At 32.2% G+C, this 20,483-nt stretch overlaps 1 protein-coding gene across 14 annotated transcripts in view; it reads right to left on the bottom strand.

Annotated features, from left to right (window-relative positions):
- LOC117115447 (polypyrimidine tract-binding protein 1-like) overlaps positions 1-20,483 on the bottom strand; it is a 48,109-nt gene that overhangs the window by 21,295 nt on the left and 6,331 nt on the right. For 3 of the 14 annotated variants that reach the window (XM_033259249.1, XM_033259252.1, XM_033259247.1), the window contains exons 2-3: positions 16,478-16,514; positions 501-614 (exon numbers count right to left, since the gene is read on the bottom strand). In XM_033259249.1, the coding sequence (XP_033115140.1) occupies positions 501-614; positions 16,478-16,514 (151 nt within the window). Of the gene's footprint in view, positions 1-500; positions 615-3,915; positions 4,131-16,287; positions 16,432-16,477; positions 16,515-16,637; positions 16,658-17,773; positions 17,791-20,483 lie in introns of those variants that run through there. The other 11 variants (XM_033259258.1, XM_033259257.1, XM_033259251.1 and 8 more) reach the window with 10 other exon arrangements.

Raw genomic sequence — 20,483 nt, 5'->3', positions numbered from 1 at the left:
ATATATGACTTTCTGCAGCATAGAAGATCACTAATTAAAGAGTTGTGGTATTTTTCTGGCTTCAGACATGGTTTCTTTCTTATTATCTATACTTTACTGTACATGTCTGAATATATTATTCATGGTGGAGCCAAAGCTCTGGTTTGTAACCTTTGAATTTAATATTCAAGCATTTAATATTTGATTCATGTTATTATTTGACTCATTAATATTCATAGCTAATTACAAACTTAGAATTCATTTTCAAATTAAAAAGCCACACATGGTAAATTATAATGCTCGCCAAATAAAAACATTTGTTAATTTTAAGTCTAGTAAAAATGTGCAAAAGTAAATAACATAGGCCTAGAATAACCAGAGGCATTAGTTGGTTTCTTCAACTGCTTCCATGCCCTCTGATGAAAAGATGAAATATAGTGTAAAAGCAAGCAAAAACCAAGTACATGCAATAAAAATAGTGGTGAATAACCATAGAAAGATGAGGGGGTAAGAGGCATTACCTTCTTGGCGTCATTGGCATTAGGCGAGACACAATCTGAGTGGTTGGATGGTGGTATGACGTTAGTAGTTACACACTCGCTAGATGTCTGATTTAGCAGTTCATCAGACCCTCTCTGTGAGATGGAGAAAAAACAAAGGTGATGAGTGAAGAATAGTGGAAAATAAAGAGATGCACTTTTCAGACTATCAAGTATTATATAACAAATAACTGTGATTTGCCCATATATAGCATACTATCAGGTAACTTAATGATATCATCAACTTAATATGGGCAAATCATTTGTTATATAAAACTTGAGAGTGTGGATAGCGCTACAGTATGCTGTAACAACCAAAGTGATGAAAAAGTCTGAGCAGAGAAAAATGGGAGAACACACATACACACTTGAAAATGAGAGAGTAAAAGAGTATCCATGCAATACAATGATTTAATAAAAACCACTCAACAAAGTTTCATGCATTCTGTGATAAAAAATAAATAAAAATAAATAAGGAAATAAAACTGATGATGGCACCTACAATTTGTTATTTGTTTTTAATGCAAAAAAAAACAAACCAATCAGAGTATTGTTAAATCGTTATAACCAACAGAAATTTTTTGTAAGACTACCTAGAAATGGAGGTTACTAGGTAACCTCTTATGAATATAAAACTATTTTTGTTTACACTAGATGTCAAGTTACAATGTAGTCTTCATGGTACTTGTCTTGCAAACCAAAGTTCACAGGTTCAACCACCTTCAACATACCAGAAATTTTCTCATAAAACCAACTCCACTCCCTCATTTATTTTGTATTTATCTGGGTTTTTTTTTTGTTATTAACAATAGTTGAATGACGTGTTTCAAAGATTCTATATGACTAGATTCTATGAACAGATCAGACTCGCTAACTACAATGTTCTTAAGAATACATTTTAAGCCTACAATCTGTGCATTGTATAATTGTTTTATAGTACTGTGTATAACCAATAACACCTGACAGTTTTTTATGGGTACAGACGAACTGTACTGCAGTACACAATACAAATTCAACTTGATTCTCACATACAAAATAGGCTGAAACACAATCAGTCTAGTAAACAGTATGCAATAAGATCAGGGGTTTTTCACACTGAATTACTGATAACAAGGTAAGTTTGGTTTTTTTTTTTTTTAGCAAACTCTATTATTACTGATAAAAAACCAAGACAAAATATTCCTGAATAAATATATCCTGAGAAGAATTTGTAATTTAGATTCCCATACTGCACATACCAAAAAAACAAACAAAAACCTAATTTAAATTAATAATAATAATATGCAGAAATATATAACGCGCCAATTCAAAAAATATTATCAAAGACGCAGTGAACAATTAACCCAATTAAAGTGATTTTGTAAACAAAAATGTTTTCAAATTAGTTTTAAATGAGTTTAAATTTGAAGATTGTCGAACGGAAAGAGGTAATAGATTCCAAAGATAAGGTGCCTGAACAGAAAAAGAGCGTTGTCCATATGTTTTTAGCTTTCTCCTTTTTGAAGGGGCTAGAAGAAGAAATTTATCGGAAGAACGAAGTATAATTTTTTTTTGTCCAAAATGATGATAATTTCTTTACATAAAATATTTCTATCTTCAAAAAAATACTCAACAAATATTTCTGTGATTTATAAAATAAATTACTGGTATAAAGAGAGTAATTATCACAAAAAAGGCTTAAAGTTATTAATAGCTCTTAAGCGGTATCCACAAATTCTTGAATAAATTTAAATAGACACAAATTGCTTCAAACCAAATTCAAAGTCTGAAAGTAACTATAATATAATAATAATAATAAACAAACGCTTTGGTTACATGAATCCATCCACTGTGTATCTGATCGTTAGTGATTAACATGTTAATTAGACCCGATGGCTTTACTTGATTAACTAGTACCTGTTGCAATAACAATTTCACTGAATATCAAATGAGATGTATTTATGAGGATAAAATCAGACTCTAATATGCAATATATTGCTGAATTGTACGGTACTTTGATAATATGAACTCTATTGTGTTACGCAAATGAGAATTTAATTACAAAACGAATGGCATGATGAACACATTACTGTAGTAAATAAACAAATATTTTCATCAAATATCAATTATATTCTTTCCTTGAGTGACAGAACAAATTCAAAGAGTATAAAGAATAAATTTGTCAAATCCTTTAAATAGCAGATATTATTATGATTCCGTATCTATCTATATTTTATATTTCATTTTTTCACTTAAAATTTTATTTTTGTCTTTTTGTGGATCGTTCCACTTTTATTTCTCCATTCACCCATTTTATCTCAACTATTACAATCAATAATTATATAAACATCGCAATTGACCAATAATATAACACTCATCGAAACCATGAGTCAAAATTATAACTTAAGTTTCATCAAAATATGATGAAACATGTACGTGTACGTCTACTCCAATATGTTGGAAACATCCAACATTTTATTATATGCAATCACGGCATGGAAGAGTATGGATGGCTGATCTCTAATACCTTTTATTCCATTCAAAATACCTTTATTCTTTATTTATTAACCTGCACAGCAACAATGTGTTTATAAAGATGGTTAATTGATCAAATACCGGAATTACAGGTGGAGTGTGAGTAAAATAAGTTAGCAAGTAACAGTACACTACAAAAAAATATTATTTTTCATATTTTAATGGCAAACAAATAAGAAAATAAACATAAAAAATTCCTTAAGTACAGTAATAATATGTCATGTGTAAAAGTAAGTATTACTATAAAGTATAAAGAAGTAAAAAAAAAAAATTCCCAGAATACTTTTTAAGAATCATTTACGTTGTTAGTCCAACAAGAGGTTCATAAGAGGCCAGGCTCTTTCTCAGCTGTGTAAATAAGTTCAGTCGACAATACAAACTTTCTGGAGAACATCCTTGAAGGCCATTCATTAGCCTAATCCACTACGTTAAACAAGCTCAATAGGGCATTCTTTCCCCTCGAAAACCAAAGAAATTTACAACCGAAAGAGCTTAAGACACTTGCTTAGATTTCAGCAGACATGGCTATACTATAATATTTTATGAAGTTTTCAGATTGAAAAAAACTGATAAGAGTTACTTTACCTAGCTAAATATAACAATGAGAAACATAATGTTAAATAGGGACTATACTAATAACAGGTGGCCAAGGAGATACCAACAATGATTGGTTAACTTAAAATATCTAATTTGCATAAAAAATCCAAGTGATGTTCAAACCAATCAGGAAAGTGAACTATAAACCGCATGATCAGTAAGAATAAGGCACAAATTCCTACTATCAAAAACTTGCCAAATACCTTTACTGAAAAGTTTACCAATAACTACTAACTAATATTCTAAATTAATTTGTAGTGAAACAAAAATTGTTATAAATTCTCACCAAGCTTCTTTTTCTAGATATCTGGAACGCAGGTGTTGGATTATTGGTAATGGCATAGACTGGCTGGCCCATTGCCATGGGATCAGTTACGAGAAACATGATGGTCAATCCAAGGATCTGCTATGGTGATGAAGCTCAGCTACAGGTAGCGTGGAAAGCTGTGTGAAACAACTACTTACTCCTTGTGGCTTACTTAAACAATGCTTGTCTAGGCAATCAGAGATTTCTATGCTGTCATGACTAGCACAAAAGGGTTAGTTTGCCATCTTTTCATAAGGAAATCAATGAAGTGGAAAGGACAGTGGAGCGCGAAGCAATGTGGGTGCATTGAGAAGTCTCTGAAAGCAAGTCAATAGATTGAAGCTAAATAACCTTTGGGAATACTGCAAATTAGTTCATTTTTGTAGTGCTCTTAGTATGCATTGTGTACCGTTGCATCATGGGTCTAAATATGAATAAAATATTTATGCTTTCTGATTCTATAAATCCATGGAACAAATATTGGCAATTTCTCGTGTATGTGTAAAGAGCTATTAGTTGCGTGGAATTTCACGCACCTAATACCAATATAAGACAAACCGGTAGCGATTGGCTCAATAATACTAGAGACGTTCGGCCAATTACTTGGCTATTATAACACAACATGTATTCCCATGTGATACTGGATGCAAGTTTAAGGCTTGAAAGTGTCAAAATACACTTGCAAAGCATTTCACAGTTGGCTGACCTAACCTATCTTGGCTTGAATAATGCAAGCTTTTCACTTTCTCCATGCATGGAATTAGGAAGTACAATAAAACAGAAGGATCTTTCTTAACAAATTTTGAAATAAATAGTTAGCAATTAGGACATTACCCAATTAATTCCTTGAGAAATTTAGTGATTCTCTTGAGAATTGTTAAATTCTCTTAAGAATCATGTCTACACTTGTCTACAAAAACAAAAATTAGCTGTAAATTTAGGATGCATGCTTATAAATATGTATCAACATTTGAATTAAATTATGTTTTTAGAGCACTGAGGCTGTAAAAATTTGGAGGTATATTTTATGCATTATTACTGTTATTCTTTATTAGAAATTTGATATTGTACAATCTTAATCAATGTACAGTAACACCTCCCAATTACCAGCCTCTTATTTACGAACTCTAGATTTTACGAACCAAATTTGCGGCAATGGCATCATTACGAACTACAAAAACACTTTAAAATGTATTCAAGTTTTCAGAAATAATTTAAATTGTTACATCAGCTAAGAGAGAAAAAATTCAAACTTATAAAGTGATATAAAACTAAGTTTCAAGCAAGAAATTTTCATTTTCAGCCAAAATATATCACATTTAAGCTGTGCATGCTTGTTCAGGCATACTGTACAGTTAATCTCACTTTTTGATCATTGGGGGCGCTATTGGCATAGATTCGCGATCTTTATGAAAAGAATAATATTTAACATTTGTATTGGCCATTATTTGGTCATGTTTTCATGCTGAAATCACTTCAAAGGAATATTTCACAGTTAGCACAGGTAATTTTGGCTTCTGTAAAAGTATTATTTTGTAGCCCTGTACTTTGTAGCGCAGGCCTAGGCCTACCCTCACCACACTGAGATGCTGAAAATTTGAACTCTCTGAATTACAAATTTTCTCATTTACGAACCCTGTTCGGACAGAGGGGTATGTAATTGGGAGATGTTACGGTACTATGGTATTTGGTAAAATGGAACACAGAAATAGAGTGTAGAAAAAGCTTTTCTAAGGCCAAATAAAATTAATTCCTAGTTTCACATCACTGCCCTCATCAAATTTTGGAACCTCATGAAAAAATTTACTATTTGCTATTTAAAATAAAATTATTATTTTTCCATGCAAAATGAAAATAATAATGATCTATTATGGCAGATATGTTACAAATATCCATTTTTGCGTCTGTTTTAAGTTATAAAATATCATTTTTATTAATATTTACCAGCCTGTTTACCTTGCATTTTCTGTTGTGATGAATAGCTCCATATTGCAACCTAAACATTACTAGTCAGGGGTCAAAGTTGACAAAAACCACTTCCAGGAACTTTCTTAACACATTATATTTTGCTACACAATGTGATTCCCATTAAGGGAGTCAAATAATAAATACAGTTAATAAAAACAACAAACATCATGAACTTGCTAAAGACATGTTAGTTTTCAAGGGATTTTTGGGGACTTTCGCAACTCACGGGAGACAAACCTGTGCAATAATTGAGATTAACGAACAAGTTTACATTTTTAAGTAATTATAATTAGATTCCGAATTTAAAATTTTCAGCAACACATTGTCCCTTGCAAAATTTAACATCTTATTTGTGTTCTGTATAGAAGTGTAGAAGCAGTTGGCATATTAGTTATGGTTTGGACTCACAATCTAGAGGTCAGGGGTTTGGAACTCTAGCTGTGCAAGTCGCTTGTGTCCTTGGGCAAGGCACTTTATCTACGTTTGTCTCTCTCTCTACCCAGGAGTGGGTAGAGAGAGAGAAAGTGGGTTCATTACTTGGGAGAAAAAGGCAGAGTGGAGAAGGAAGTGGTCACCCTACCACAAAATACCGAGGCTTAGTACGATGGGCTAAGAGCTCATTCCCCTACGTTCAATAATGAATATGCGACTCCCTTTAACTTTATAGAAAAATAGTTTTAAATTCATACCAAATATCTGAATATTTATTTTAATAAATGGGCATTTTATGCTAAATAGTTATATGCATGTAGTGTATACCATAAAAGTTTACATACTACATGTTTTATCTGCAATTTCTCAAAAGTTTTCATCTATTTCACTGTGGAAGGGCCATACATGATTATTTATTTCATTCTTAGGTTATTCAAGTCTGTTTTTGTGAAATTTAATGTTTTGGGACAGATAAAAGAACTATTACATTGCCTATTTCATATTCTTTTGTTATCTGTATTTTAACTTTATTTTCCATTGAGAATATGGAAAAGTTCAATGTTCTTTGATGAATTTAAATCAGTTTATACATCAATCACAATCTATCTCATTTATAGACAATTTTGAATCATTTGCAAATTTCTGTGGTTTTCATTATTATCTAATGCATTATACAGTAGATCCCTCGACTGTGTTTCACATAAATTGGTTATCCTTGGAGGACACTATTATAATATATTACTTTACTATTCCAAAATATTGTAATAAATATATATTATAATCAAAACAAAAAGTGCAGGTTAACCTACGAATTTTGATCTAAAAATGCGTCTTGAAATTAGTAGATCTAAAAGGGGACAGTTAATTCCCCAGGGAAGATGTGATTGCGGACAAGACATCTCCACAGTTGAGTGAATACATAGTGGCTACCACCAGTTTAGAAGAATAAGCTAAGCTACTTAAAAGTTAAAATGGTACCAGGATTTAAACAATAGGCTCTGAGATTGGAACCACCAAGCTATACAATTTAGTAATTATTAGCTTCTATTTTCTTACACCTAGTTTAGCGAATCTTAGTATATAAAGTAGGAGGGGAGAGCAATTAGATGAAGGAATATAGAAAGGATTGACCAATAAATAAATTGGGAAAGGTAAGCCAGCACTTGTATCGCATGTTCGTAAAGCATAGGTGGGCAAAGTGTGGCCCGTCAGCGATTTTTGTGCGGAACGCGACAATGAATTAAAAGCCCTATGTTTGTGGCCCGCCAATCAAAATTGGCTAGAAAACACCTTGTTTTTTATGGCCCAACACCAATATGTATAAAGTAACATTAAAACTGAGAATAAAGTTTATGTAAAAGCAGTGATTGGAGGTTTTTAGAAGCTCACTGGAACTCAAAGTTTGGGTGCGGCCGTCGGTGTTAAATCAAAAGTTCACTTTGGCCCTCCGGCCAATTTTTATGCCCACCCCTGTCGCAAAGCATAAGATATTGTAATTATAAAAATGTTTTTTTATTCAAAATTATCATTATCAGTGTATGGTGGATTGATGAAACAATAAAGATATTAGATTTGATATCAGAAGTTGACTATAAACAATCTGCTTGACCAGTGATACTGTAATTTATAGTGATATTATAATTTAGTAAATATTAACCATAATAAATCAACCAAATAAAGAGTGACATAAAATATCATCTCCTATAACATATCATAAACAGAGTATGCAATAATATAGAAGAGTGATCTATGCAATTTGGGGCAATGATGCCACGTAGTAATATGCAGTATATTAGCAAATAAAATAAGCAAACGTTATAATTGGTACACTGCCTGCAAGCAATCCTTTGTCATGCAGATCACCCTGCCTACAAATACAGCATCAAAAGTAAACATGACAAACGATATTAGGTTTCCACGGTACGCTATTCACTCCAACTAGCAATACACTAAATATTGAGTTGATCAGGGAAATACTGAAACCCCTCCAGCAATATTAATATTACCATGCAAATGATACAATAAGTATGTTTTTGATCTTTTTTCTTAAAACCCAACCCAGCCGCCATCCCACTCAAAGGTAAATTTTGATATACTGATGGATGTAACGCCTTGAGCACTTATTTGGTTCAAATGTACATTCTCATTATTAATACATCCACATTTATTTGTGTTTTCCAATAATTAAAATATTATTGATATAATAAATAATTGATAAATGCTTGATAAATATGAGTTTTTAACATGGCAGGAAATAAGTTCATACATTTGAAGATAAAGAGTTGAGAGACAAGTAAATCTGCATAAAAAAGATTTATTTTCTGACACTATACTGTAAAATGCAATAATACTGATATATCCTCTGACTCAAAAAGGTCAATCTACAAAAACCTGCGTAAACTGTTTCATTTCTCTTTGCGTATAGATCCAAGGTCTCAGTTCAGACATTACTTAAACCAATCGACCATGTGTCTCTGCTCAACACATTACATGATGTGTGGAGCGATTTCTACTTTGATGACAACAAATGGGTATTATCACATCTAACACAGTTTTATCTAGTCTTCACTTGATAGCGTTCACTACTTAGAGACAAACCAAATGTAAAATTATATTAAAATATTTTATAAAAATCAAAAGAGTATTTATGCAGCTTGGGCAGGGTGAACAAACGTATCACCTCATTCAAACATTTATCTATCAATAGCATTCCGACTTTTATTACTTTAGTAGACCTTGTTCAAACACATGCCATATAATTGACCATATAATACTAAGATTTTTATCAAATGAAATTGAGGCAATTAGTATTTGAGACTATGGCAAATATGAGCCAGTCTCATTTGTGGATTTGTTTACTTGACTTTGTAAAGCCGTTAATGATACTTTGGTATAATAAAAAAAAAAAATGCAAGGAATAGCCGACTCTACATTGTAAACATCCTCATATTTTATTTACATATTTCATCCCATTTCAGTAAATCATAGAAAGTTGATTCATTCTTTCAAAAATGTTTTGTGATGGATTCATTCTTTCAAAATGTTTTGTGATGGATTCATTCTTTCAAAATGTTTTGTGATGGTTATGTATAGTAGTAGTACACCAACTTGGCAAATTCAATTTGATCCTAGCACTGATTTCAGTAGGGGATAGCCTTTCATTATTATTACAGTAAAAGTATTACTGTACCATTACTAAAAAAACAAAACAAAAAAAAACAAGAAACAAAAAAGATCTTTTTATGAATATTCTTGGAATAATAATTTATGTAAATTTAGATTTTTTAGATTTTATAATCGGTCCACTCATACTGAGGGTCTTGATGGTGATCATGATGCATTTATTAAAACACTTTTAAATATGGTTCCAAATAAACAAATTAATTAGTAGATGACCACCAAGTTTACCTAAATTTTACTGGTTACTCTATCAGAAATATAAATGCTGTTTAGAACATTTGAAATATTTGAATATGCAAAGAGTAGTGATAGATTATCAATATGATCTCCCTTAAACTCATCAAATTAATTAGTACTAATTAGCATAACAAATTTAGCATTGCAGTAAATCAACATTAAGTAATCATTACAGCGAAGATGTACTGGTACTAGGTACCTTTTGAGTACTATTATCTAATAATCATAAAAAAGCAATTACCATAAATAAAATAAATAGCAATTATCGATGGACTTCATTAGTGCTAATTACATTCCTTAATATACTACTCAGGGGAAACCAATGTAAATATCAGGGGACCTATGGTGGCCAGTGTCATGATTCATACACCACAAAAGTGTCTCTTTATGCACATGTACTTATGCACACTGGACCAATGGCTCACCTGAAGAATGATGTAATTCAAGGAAAGTCTAAGAATAGCTTTGGTAGGGTTTGAACTTGGTCACCAAAGCCAAATCCCTTTACGTTGCGCTAAGCTAATTTACGTTCATGTAGATAGGCCAGATAAATGGTTTATATTTTGAGCTGCCATATCTTATTAGAAAGCTATTTATTCTAAATATAGACATTTCAAGTACTCATTATGCATACACCATATCACAAGTGCTATTACAAGACAAGGTTTCAGACTGTAAGAGTCATACCCACGGATTGTGAGACATCAATTTCCATTTCTTTGCATTTTGACCATGTGTCAAGTTACCTCAGAAAGCTTGGTTCAATTCACACTCAGAAAACAATCATTTGAAAAGCTTCACAATACAGAAGTATAGAATTACAACTTAGAATCAATTAAGCTCACATGTCTTAAGAAACCTTTCATGCCCGTTGTTAAATTCAATTTTTCCCATGGACGTTATTTACGAAAGGCTGTTTGTGTTATCCTAATCTGTTATGCCATTCTGCTCCTCTTTCCTCCCTATCCAAAAAAACCCCCCAAAAACCAGAGCCTTGCGGGCGCCAACGTTCCTATGCATGATACATGACTTAACCAAACATATTTTCTGATTAAGTCATTATAAATGACATATCATAAAATATGGTTGGGTAAAATTTGTGTGGTGGTTGAAAAATTCAGGGGGAGTCTTTATGGCCCAAAATAATGATTTTAGACCACATTGGTAATATAATTTGATAGGCAAATTATAGTAATATTTTTTAGCAAATTTCTTTGAAAAAATTTCGTAGGCCTAGGGCCTAGCTAGGTATACAGTACTTTAATTTTACAGTAGTTTGGAACGATATCGGGAGTGGGAGAGCTGGTAGTGACCTACTAGACTACAATTTATTTGAAAATAGCTTGGACCCGATCGTCCATGCTAGTTGGGCCCAATTGTCTGTCACCCAAAGTTTTCATCACGATGATCAAGAATGTACACGATCTAGGCCTAGGCTAGGCCTAGCCTTTCTGCCGTCCCTCTACTACGTATAGTACCGCATAACAAAGAAAGCGACCCACACGGTGCATTCTTATATTTTACACACATTATTTAAATGTATTAGATGATAACACGATATCATTGATTAAACGATCTACCACCCTCGCATTGCAGTAACTATTTTACTAAACTAGGCCTAGCCTAGGCCTCATGTTTTTGTGGAAAGCCATGCTAGATAGTCGTTATGTACCCGACAGTCGGCTGCCTTTATATTCACTTGTCTTCAGTTTGCATTCAAAGGGTACACAGCTGCATAGGCAACTGTCGGGGATATAGTACCTTCATATGACTACTCATACAACAGAAAAAAATGTTGCATGGAAGTAGCGAAAAATGGAGATCTAAATGAAAAAACGATGTATTTCAGCAATATTAACACGTTTTTTAAAAAAATTTTAGGCCTTCTTCAAAATGCCTATGCCTACAGCAATTGATTTTTTTTGCCGCAAAACCAAAATAGTTTCATCCATGCCCACTTACCGATCGGTTAGCGTTAGCCCTGACTAAACACTGCAGAAACTTCACATCGAACCAATCAAACTTCGCATTGTGAGGTAAAACAAAACATCGGAAAACTTTTCTTTGACGCATGCGCATTTGCATAAATGTCTACACACGCACAAACACACACACACACTACACATAGGATAAACAGTGAAGAGTTATTACAATAGATCCTTTTGCATTACATGCATAGGAACTAAAAAACCACTACCACTATACTGAGCTTGTTGTGTGTCTTTAAGAGACCTTTCGTTACAGCATGGGTGGTGATTTCATAGTCATTCATTCTGCTATTACATTGTTAAATTTGAGGTGTTGGATTTCTGGAGGTGTCTTTAACATATACTGTACAGATTCACATGACAGGTTTAATTGGATTAGCGTTAATGATTATCATCAAAAATCGTAAGAGAATGGGCCAAAGTAATTGGGCATGGGACTGGGGATGTGTGCCTGCATTTTTAGTTCATGATAGAGTGCATACAAACACTACTAGCCTTAACACTCTACACCTGGTGTTTTTCCATTGGCTATTTTCTATTAATGCGTCCTTTCACAAATCAACATTTTAATCAATGAAAGCTAGCCCAGGTACCAAGTTTACCATCAAATAATGGGTGTTAAAAACACAAGCTTATCAATTAGCACTACAAATCAAAACACACCAGTGTTACTAATACATGTTAATTGATTTTCTATGGTTAAATATTTCCAGGGCTACTGGACTGCTAAGATTGTAGTGTTAAATTATTGATGTCATATAAAATTAGCCCTATAATTAAAAAAAAAACAAAAAACCGGAAGTTCAGTGTTCTGAACCTAGATGCTTAATGAAGAGCTAAAAAAAAAAAAGCAGTACTAATGGTGTAAATGGATGGTAATGCAATGACACACAATAGAATGCATTATTAACACCATGAAATAGCATATTACCAAAGTACATAAACGTCATAAATGGATACAACAGAAATAATGTTTATATAATGAAAGATGTTTAGAACATCAAGTAATAAACTCATCAACTCTTGATTACCTTGAATGTAATCAACAACAATATTAATGTATAATGACATAAATAATACTGTAGGGAGAATGAAGGAATATTGTATTTGCGATAAACATTGCTTTAGGACAACACCAGTATTTTTTCAGTGGTTTAATATTAATAATAGAAAGATCATATTTAAATAACCAACTATATACAAATTGAAGGTTAGAAAAGCTAGTATGGACTTTAATCAGTTTACATAAATGGCACACCATTCATAGTATAAATAATGTATAAATTAAATCCTAAATAAATTAAAATAACAATAGGTTCTTTATAATTTTTAGAATTAAAATAATCAACCTTGCCAAATGTAATACTTGGAGACTTCAAATTAACCATGGGTTAACAAAATAATCATAAAAGACAAAATTAAAAAGCCTAACAGATAGAAATATAAAAGTGTATAAAACCAAGTTTGATATCTATTTATTTTTTTTTTTTACAGAAACAGCATTCATTATTATGATACATTGCTCATAAACAAAATATTTCTGAGAAATATTTTCATTCCAAAATCATTTAAAATAGAGTTTTACATTGCAATGACTTTTCTCTTATTTTTCTATTGATTCATTGTTTATTTATCGTATATTTCTCGTCACTGTACCACTTTGAAAATCAGTACTATATTACTGAAAATGCCTACAGTACGAGAGAATAAAATTAAAATAATAATTAGAAAGGTAAGCAAAATTTAATATCTACAGTACACTATAAATATTATTTAAGGGATTTAAAAATGAACAATGCCAAATAGAATAATCCTTTATTACTACTGTACACACCTATATAAAATTATGATTAATGATGCAAGTTTACAGGAGAACCTTTACAAAAACAAGTATTGTATTCATTATTATGATACATTGCTAATAATTAGGAATAAGCAGAATTTGATATCTATGCAATAAATATTATTAAGGAGTTTTAAAATGTACAATGCCAAAGTGAATAATCCTTCATTACTAGCACACCTATATTTATTATTATTAATGATGTAAGTTTGCAGGAGAACTTTTACAAAAACATCCTTTATTATTATTGATACAAGCTTGCAGGAGAGGCTTTGGGATAACAATTTAAAAATATCACCGCCAGCATGACGGACCAAAGGATTCACAATAACTCGCACATCTTGTTCATCAATAAAGAAAATAGACTGTTAGCACGTACAGATATAAAAACCGTTATTTATCATAAGAATAGTGGTTTGAGGTATTGGACCGTGTTAATGAAACATTGTAAATTATAATTGACTCCCAACTGATCAATATTCTATAACAAATTTAACTGTTACAACAACGATTTCATGTCCAAGCTAACGACAGGTGATATGACACTTCAGGGCATTTAAAGTGCCAGTCCCTCAAGTTTTTTGTGTTTTTTGACCCGACACTGACCTTTTCCAGAATAGTACTTTTCTATGGGTGTGTTTCTACTGATAAACACAAAATAATCAATTTTTTAAAACCGTTTTTTTAATGAGTACCAGACAGCCTGCTGGCGTTGCAACTGCATTTTTGATTTTTCGAAAATCGGTTTTCGTGACGGAATTATGTCACCATTTTGTTTATTATTCAAAATAATTACAAAATAATTCGTCACTCCTCATGTTTGTTGACGTTTTTAGCTTGTAGGCCTAGGACATAAACAAAGACAATTTTTTTTTAAAGTTCACGCCTAATACGATCTAGTCTTTGCAGTGATTGACCTGGAGGTCACATTTCACCTGATAATCGCTTTTTTTGTGTTGCAACTAAAATCGGTTAGTTGCCGTTCAAACACGCTATCCAATGCGTGTTTTTAATCGATTTTTTTAAATCGCTCCCGTTTCTACTGCGAGAAAAAAAGCGATTTTTTGAAAAAGTGATTTTTAATCGATTATTTCTTTCCAGTAGAAACAGGCCCTAAAAGTTAATTAAATTTTTTTTTCTAACAATTTTAAAATGAAACGTAAACATGCTTTTGGATCCTATGACTGGCTACTTTTCAATGTGTACACCACTATAATAAGGACAAATTTAAAGATGACTTTTACATATTTTCACTTAAATTGTTATTGATACATTTTAATAAAATTATGAAAATTTTTCCATTTAATCATAACAAATGGTATATCTTGGAGAAGTAAAATTCTAAACCTCATTTACAAACGACGGCACTGATAATGCTGCTGTACTGCATCTGTTATATGTTTTTCCTTGTTATATATGCAGCTGAACTTGAAAATTAAGAGATGACAGAAGTCCTTCCATACACATAATATTGTTCAACACTATGTTCATTTATATTACCATTTGTATGAAAGTATATTTCAATATTATTAGTTTCTATTTGATAAACAATGATATTCCAGTTTTTATGAAGCTTTTGAATTTGCAATTGAAGGTTATTTTTGTCTGAAAATAAATTTTAAAAAAACATTCAAAATATTTTTTTTTTTTATATCTATTAAACACTGATGATATGGAACTATTTTTTATAGCTCGCTATATTCTGGTATAAGTAGATAAAAAGCTTTCTCATGTTCAACATCATTACATTAAAATGATATACATCTTTTTTGATGCACCTTAAGCTTTTGGTGCTATTGCGCCATCACTCCCAAATCCAAATAAGCACCGTTTATCAAAATATAAATACACAGGATTACTTTGATTGTGTTTTATTTTGATGCTGTGACAAGTATTGCTCATTTAAAATATTCAGATAATTAAAAATCACAATGTTCACATGACAGTCACAGTTTATGACTTCATGAGATCATTGACATTACCGACCGCATTGGTTACAGAGCTTAGTATATTACGGTAAAATATTGCCAATAATATTATGGTAACTATGGCAACAAATTTCTCCGATTTTATTTGTTGTCATATTTTAATTTTAAAATTAATAAAACAGCTATATATATTATATTCTAGTTTCATCTTATTTTTAAATGTTTTAAAATAATTTTAGATGATGTTAAAGAAACCTAGAAGGGCAACATGACTTGTTTATCAAGGGCCCTGTAGAACATTTAATTTACATTCAGATCCTAAGCTATGGTTATACCTGCACTAGACTACAAAACATCATGGCTGGACAAACTAAACTACCTAGTCACTGTTTACCTTCTTATAGCAGAACTATGTCTATAGTTTGCTTAGCCTACATAGTTTTAAAGTCAGTAAACACTTGAAAATTCCAACCTGACAGTCTTAACAAAAGTCCAGACTACGAATAGGAAAGACAAGGCCTCGTTGCTAAGCAATTGTGAGGCCGATCTGTGGAACTTTCTACTTGAGTATATAAGGAAGCAAATAAATTCTCCTTTACAAGTTAAGAATGCATCAAGATGATGTTTTCATCATCCAAAGACTATTAAGCTCTCTCAATAAAGCTGCAAAAACATATAATTTTTCCACTCAATGCTAATGCAGATATTCCACATAATGTTGTTACAATGCATATAATTACAGAATAAAGTGTGGCATATCTAAGTATCTACTTACATCAGACATGGCTAAAAGCTGGAAGAGACAGTGATAGAGCTGAAAGAAAAGAGTACTTATACACCTAACAACAGACTGACTGAGAAGGGTGAATATGATTGCATTCAGAATCCGTGGTTTTGCGGATCAGCTACTCAACTGTAGGCTGAACCGGTAAAAACGGCAAACATATTGATTAATTGATTTTTACCTTTGTTCCTGAGCCATTCATGTCTGTGGTAGTTATCCTGTGGGGTAGAGAGAAAAAAACATATGGTTAGTTTCAAATTCAATAAGTAGCATGCATAACAATAGACGCACTATATAGGTAGAAGCAACAGCAGGCCAATTGAGTAGCATGTGGAATTTACAGCATATATTGCTGCAACGGCCGGTTTGTTATTGATTTCTACATCCAGCTTATTGACTTCATCAGTTCAATCAGAATAGACACATGATGGTAATGCTTCCTTTTTACACCTCAATTATAAACAAACTTCCAAAACAGTAGACACCAGCCACACTGATTTAAAAACAATTTGGCTACAGTACTATCAAAACCTCTGTGCCCTCTGTTTCTACATCACTTCTTGTTTGCCAACGATAAATTAATTCTCAGCTTTGCGTGTTGGCAGAATTAAGTACATTCCATTAGGAAATCTATAATTCAACTAACTCATTCAATCAAAAATTGGATTAAAAAACTCATTTTAATGACATTTTCTCCGGTTCAGTGCTACAATACTAAAGACTGCAGTTTATTTCTTTGCAACACACTCAATAGAATACAATGCAAATAAATTTTGAATTGAAGTTAAGTTGAATGTAACAATTATGAAATTGTTTTTATCATTGTGAGGAGGTATAAAAATATAAGAAATAAAATAAAAGCAACCACAAAAATGTATTGAAACCTATACAAGACAGTAGTTGTATTTTTTATTGGGCCTAACACAACATTTAAATACTGTATATATACATTTTGGTAAGTATTCCACGATCATTATGTTTACTCTTTCATCATTAATGTCTTACTTTACTATTTTATTCATTTTCAAAAAAACATAAACTCAACTAGAAAGTAAATTGATTGTTGGAAATGCAAGTCTCATTTGAGAATCATAGCAACAAAGTAAGAGTTCCCAATCTAGCTAACACATGGTGCAACCAATACCACAGGGATGGGAAGCAGTGTATCATACCCATGATGTCCTACCACATTATATGATAAGGATGATGGCACTATCAATATAGAGAGTAAACCTATACACAAGGGACGGGAACTGGTCATCATACTGTACCCACAATTTCCTAGCTTACATCATAATGACAATGATTGCTACAACTATCAGTATAGCAAGAAAACTGATATCCCAGTGACAGGAACTGGCCAACGTACCACTTAATAATATTGTAGGACACATCATACGATAATGATGTGTAACTAAAAGTGAACCAAAACTCCAGGGATGGGAACTTGGCACCATACTAACAAGTCATAACTCACATGATTATGAAGATGCATTAGGCATAGAGTGAACCAACACTCCAGAAATATGAAATCTGGCATCACACCCACCAAGTCATAGCTCAAATGATATAATGCACTGTGTCGAATTCTCTATGGAATCGTGTTGGCTGACGCCTGTCAGCACAATGTACTCAACTTTAGTGGGCACTTCACAGACGTGAATACTGAACATGCTAATTACCAGCAGTTAAGGAATACTGCCTAAAAAATGGAGCAAGCTAACTTGAGTTGGACAGGCCAAGAACCTAAAATGAAATTGTCCAGTCGATAGTCGTGGCTATGACATAATGTACTACTAGTACCATAATCAGTCACTTGGTTAAACTAGGTTTTTATATTTTTTACAAATATAAGCATTAATGCGGACTTAGACGTGGCCTCTGGAATGGTGGTGAGAGGTCACCTATTCCGGAAAAGAGAATTGACTAAAAAGACTGAATTGCTACTGGAAGATGCCTGTTTTACAGTACAACTGAAAGTAAAGAAAGCAATGAATTGATAAAGAACATGAATATAATAATAAATAGTAATGAGAACTTTAATCATTGCAATAAACCGAATATATTAACCTACATGGTAAAATAAAGGACATTGGTAAGTAAACTGCAAAGAAAATCTTGAATCTAGTATTTAGCAAATTGTTTCTAAGCAACAGCCACAAAATACATAATCAGATGCTATAGTATATAGACCGCTTGTAAAATTATAAATATCTACCCATTTGGTAATACATTACTCGAAAAGCTCTAGGTTTACTCCTTATTTTTCTGTTCGTTACAACAATGGAAAAGGGCCCATAAAATAAAATTCAAAAATAAGTCTTAAATTTAATTTATTGATTTTCCTCAGTAAATTATGCGTGCAAGATAACAATTCTGATCTCTACTTGAGAGTTAGTATTCTGAATGCTGCTAACTGTCACTGTATCCTAACTAGATCCAATCACAAACTTTAAAAAAATGTCTAAATCAACTTAATTTTTTTTTTCTTACTTACAATGGTTTTTAAAAATAATTTTACATAATTGTTGGCATATATATCACTTTCCAAATTTACACATCTTAAAGCACTTAACAATACTTCCCTGGTCATTGGAAAATGGATAACCCCCTCTGGTCACTGGGGTGCATTCCTGGTTTGTTCATTCTTTACTGATGCGCACAACCAACCAACCAACCACCAACTAACCAACCTTTTAATTGTTTAATTTTCTTTCCCCAATTCAATAATTAAAAAGTACTGTGACTTTCTAAATCATAGTCACTGTTGGTTTGAATTGTTTGTTGGATAGGAATAAAAAAGTAAAAGTTTTTCTTTGAAAAAAAACTATCACCTAAAAATGAATCACCTGGTATAAACAAGTTTTACATCAATAAAAATATATTAAGATCAATTATTAAACCTGGATTAAGACAAGTGTCAACGCTAACTTATGTGGCTTTAACAAGGTATGTCATGCAGTATGAAAATTTCACCTAAAAATCTCTTCAGTACACCATTCATTGATGTTTTAAAAACACTTTCATTAAACCTGTAATTAGAATTTAAATTTCTAATTAACATAAAAATAAAAAGTAATAGCATGCTAGACAAAGGCATTGTCTTCTTTAAGCAATCCTTTGTCAGAGAAATTGAATCAAGGTGAGAAAATAAGAGCACCAAAAACTGAAGAGTGTTATTAGGTACATACTGTAGGGTCTTGCAATAGTTTTGAGACAGTTCTTTGTATTACAGTATGTTGTTATAATAACTCCCTAGTGAGAAGTCTTACAGTAACATTAAAGGCAGAATCAAAGTTTTGCTAACGATCAGTAAATCTATTGAAATCATTTAAATAATTCTTTATATATTTTTTTTATTGTAATGTAATTTAATATTTAATCTGCAATTTTTTTTTAATGTTTACCTTTGTTTTTGGTGTAATGTCTCTTTGAGCCCAATCAGACATATTATGTCGGCCAGGGCCGCCTTAACTACAGCTAACTCAAACAACTTTTCCAGGGCCGTAATACGAACATTCACACTTCTCCTTTGGGCCGGGTCGATAACCGCAGGACAGGAAGTTTGATGCGATCGCATTACATGGTGGTGGTACGGTAAATCCCAACCTAGCATAAACAAATGGAATTCGTGGAAAACCTGAACCTAATTTCAATTATTGTCCTTGTACTTTTTTCGATTTTTTAAAGTGTAGTATTTTGCTTCACGATTATGGCGACGATCCTTATTATAATAACCAACGACCATATTTAGCACAGCGACTTTACTTTGTGCAAAAACCAGACTCGCGATTTTAAAAGTCCATACCTGTATTATTGTAACTGTATATGTAAGATTGAAGGTGCTGTCACTGTTTGACATCTATAGACACAGATTGTGAATAGTTAGCATCGAGCATCTGTTTGGCAATAATAATTATTTTCATATTACGCTCATTCATAAACCATGTTTGACACTTTTTAGACATATGAGGCATGTTGTGGCAAAATGGTTAAGTTGTCGCACAGGCCAGTATTGAGTATGTCTCTTATACACATCTAGATGTGTATAAGAGACAGATATTGTAGGACACATCATACGATAATGATGTGTAACTAAAAGTGAACCAAAACTCCAGGGATGGGAACTTGGCACCATACTAACAAGTCATAACTCACATGATTATGAAGATGCATTAGGCATAGAG

Source organism: Anneissia japonica, unplaced genomic scaffold (assembly GCF_011630105.1).
Source record: "Anneissia japonica isolate Jap-2015-1 unplaced genomic scaffold, ASM1163010v1 scaffold287704_len1198815_cov201, whole genome shotgun sequence".
Classification (NCBI taxonomy): Eukaryota; Metazoa; Echinodermata; class Crinoidea; order Comatulida; family Comatulidae; genus Anneissia; species Anneissia japonica.
The sequence above is the reverse complement of the archived record's forward strand: the minus strand, read 5'-3'. Positions and strand labels throughout refer to the sequence as shown.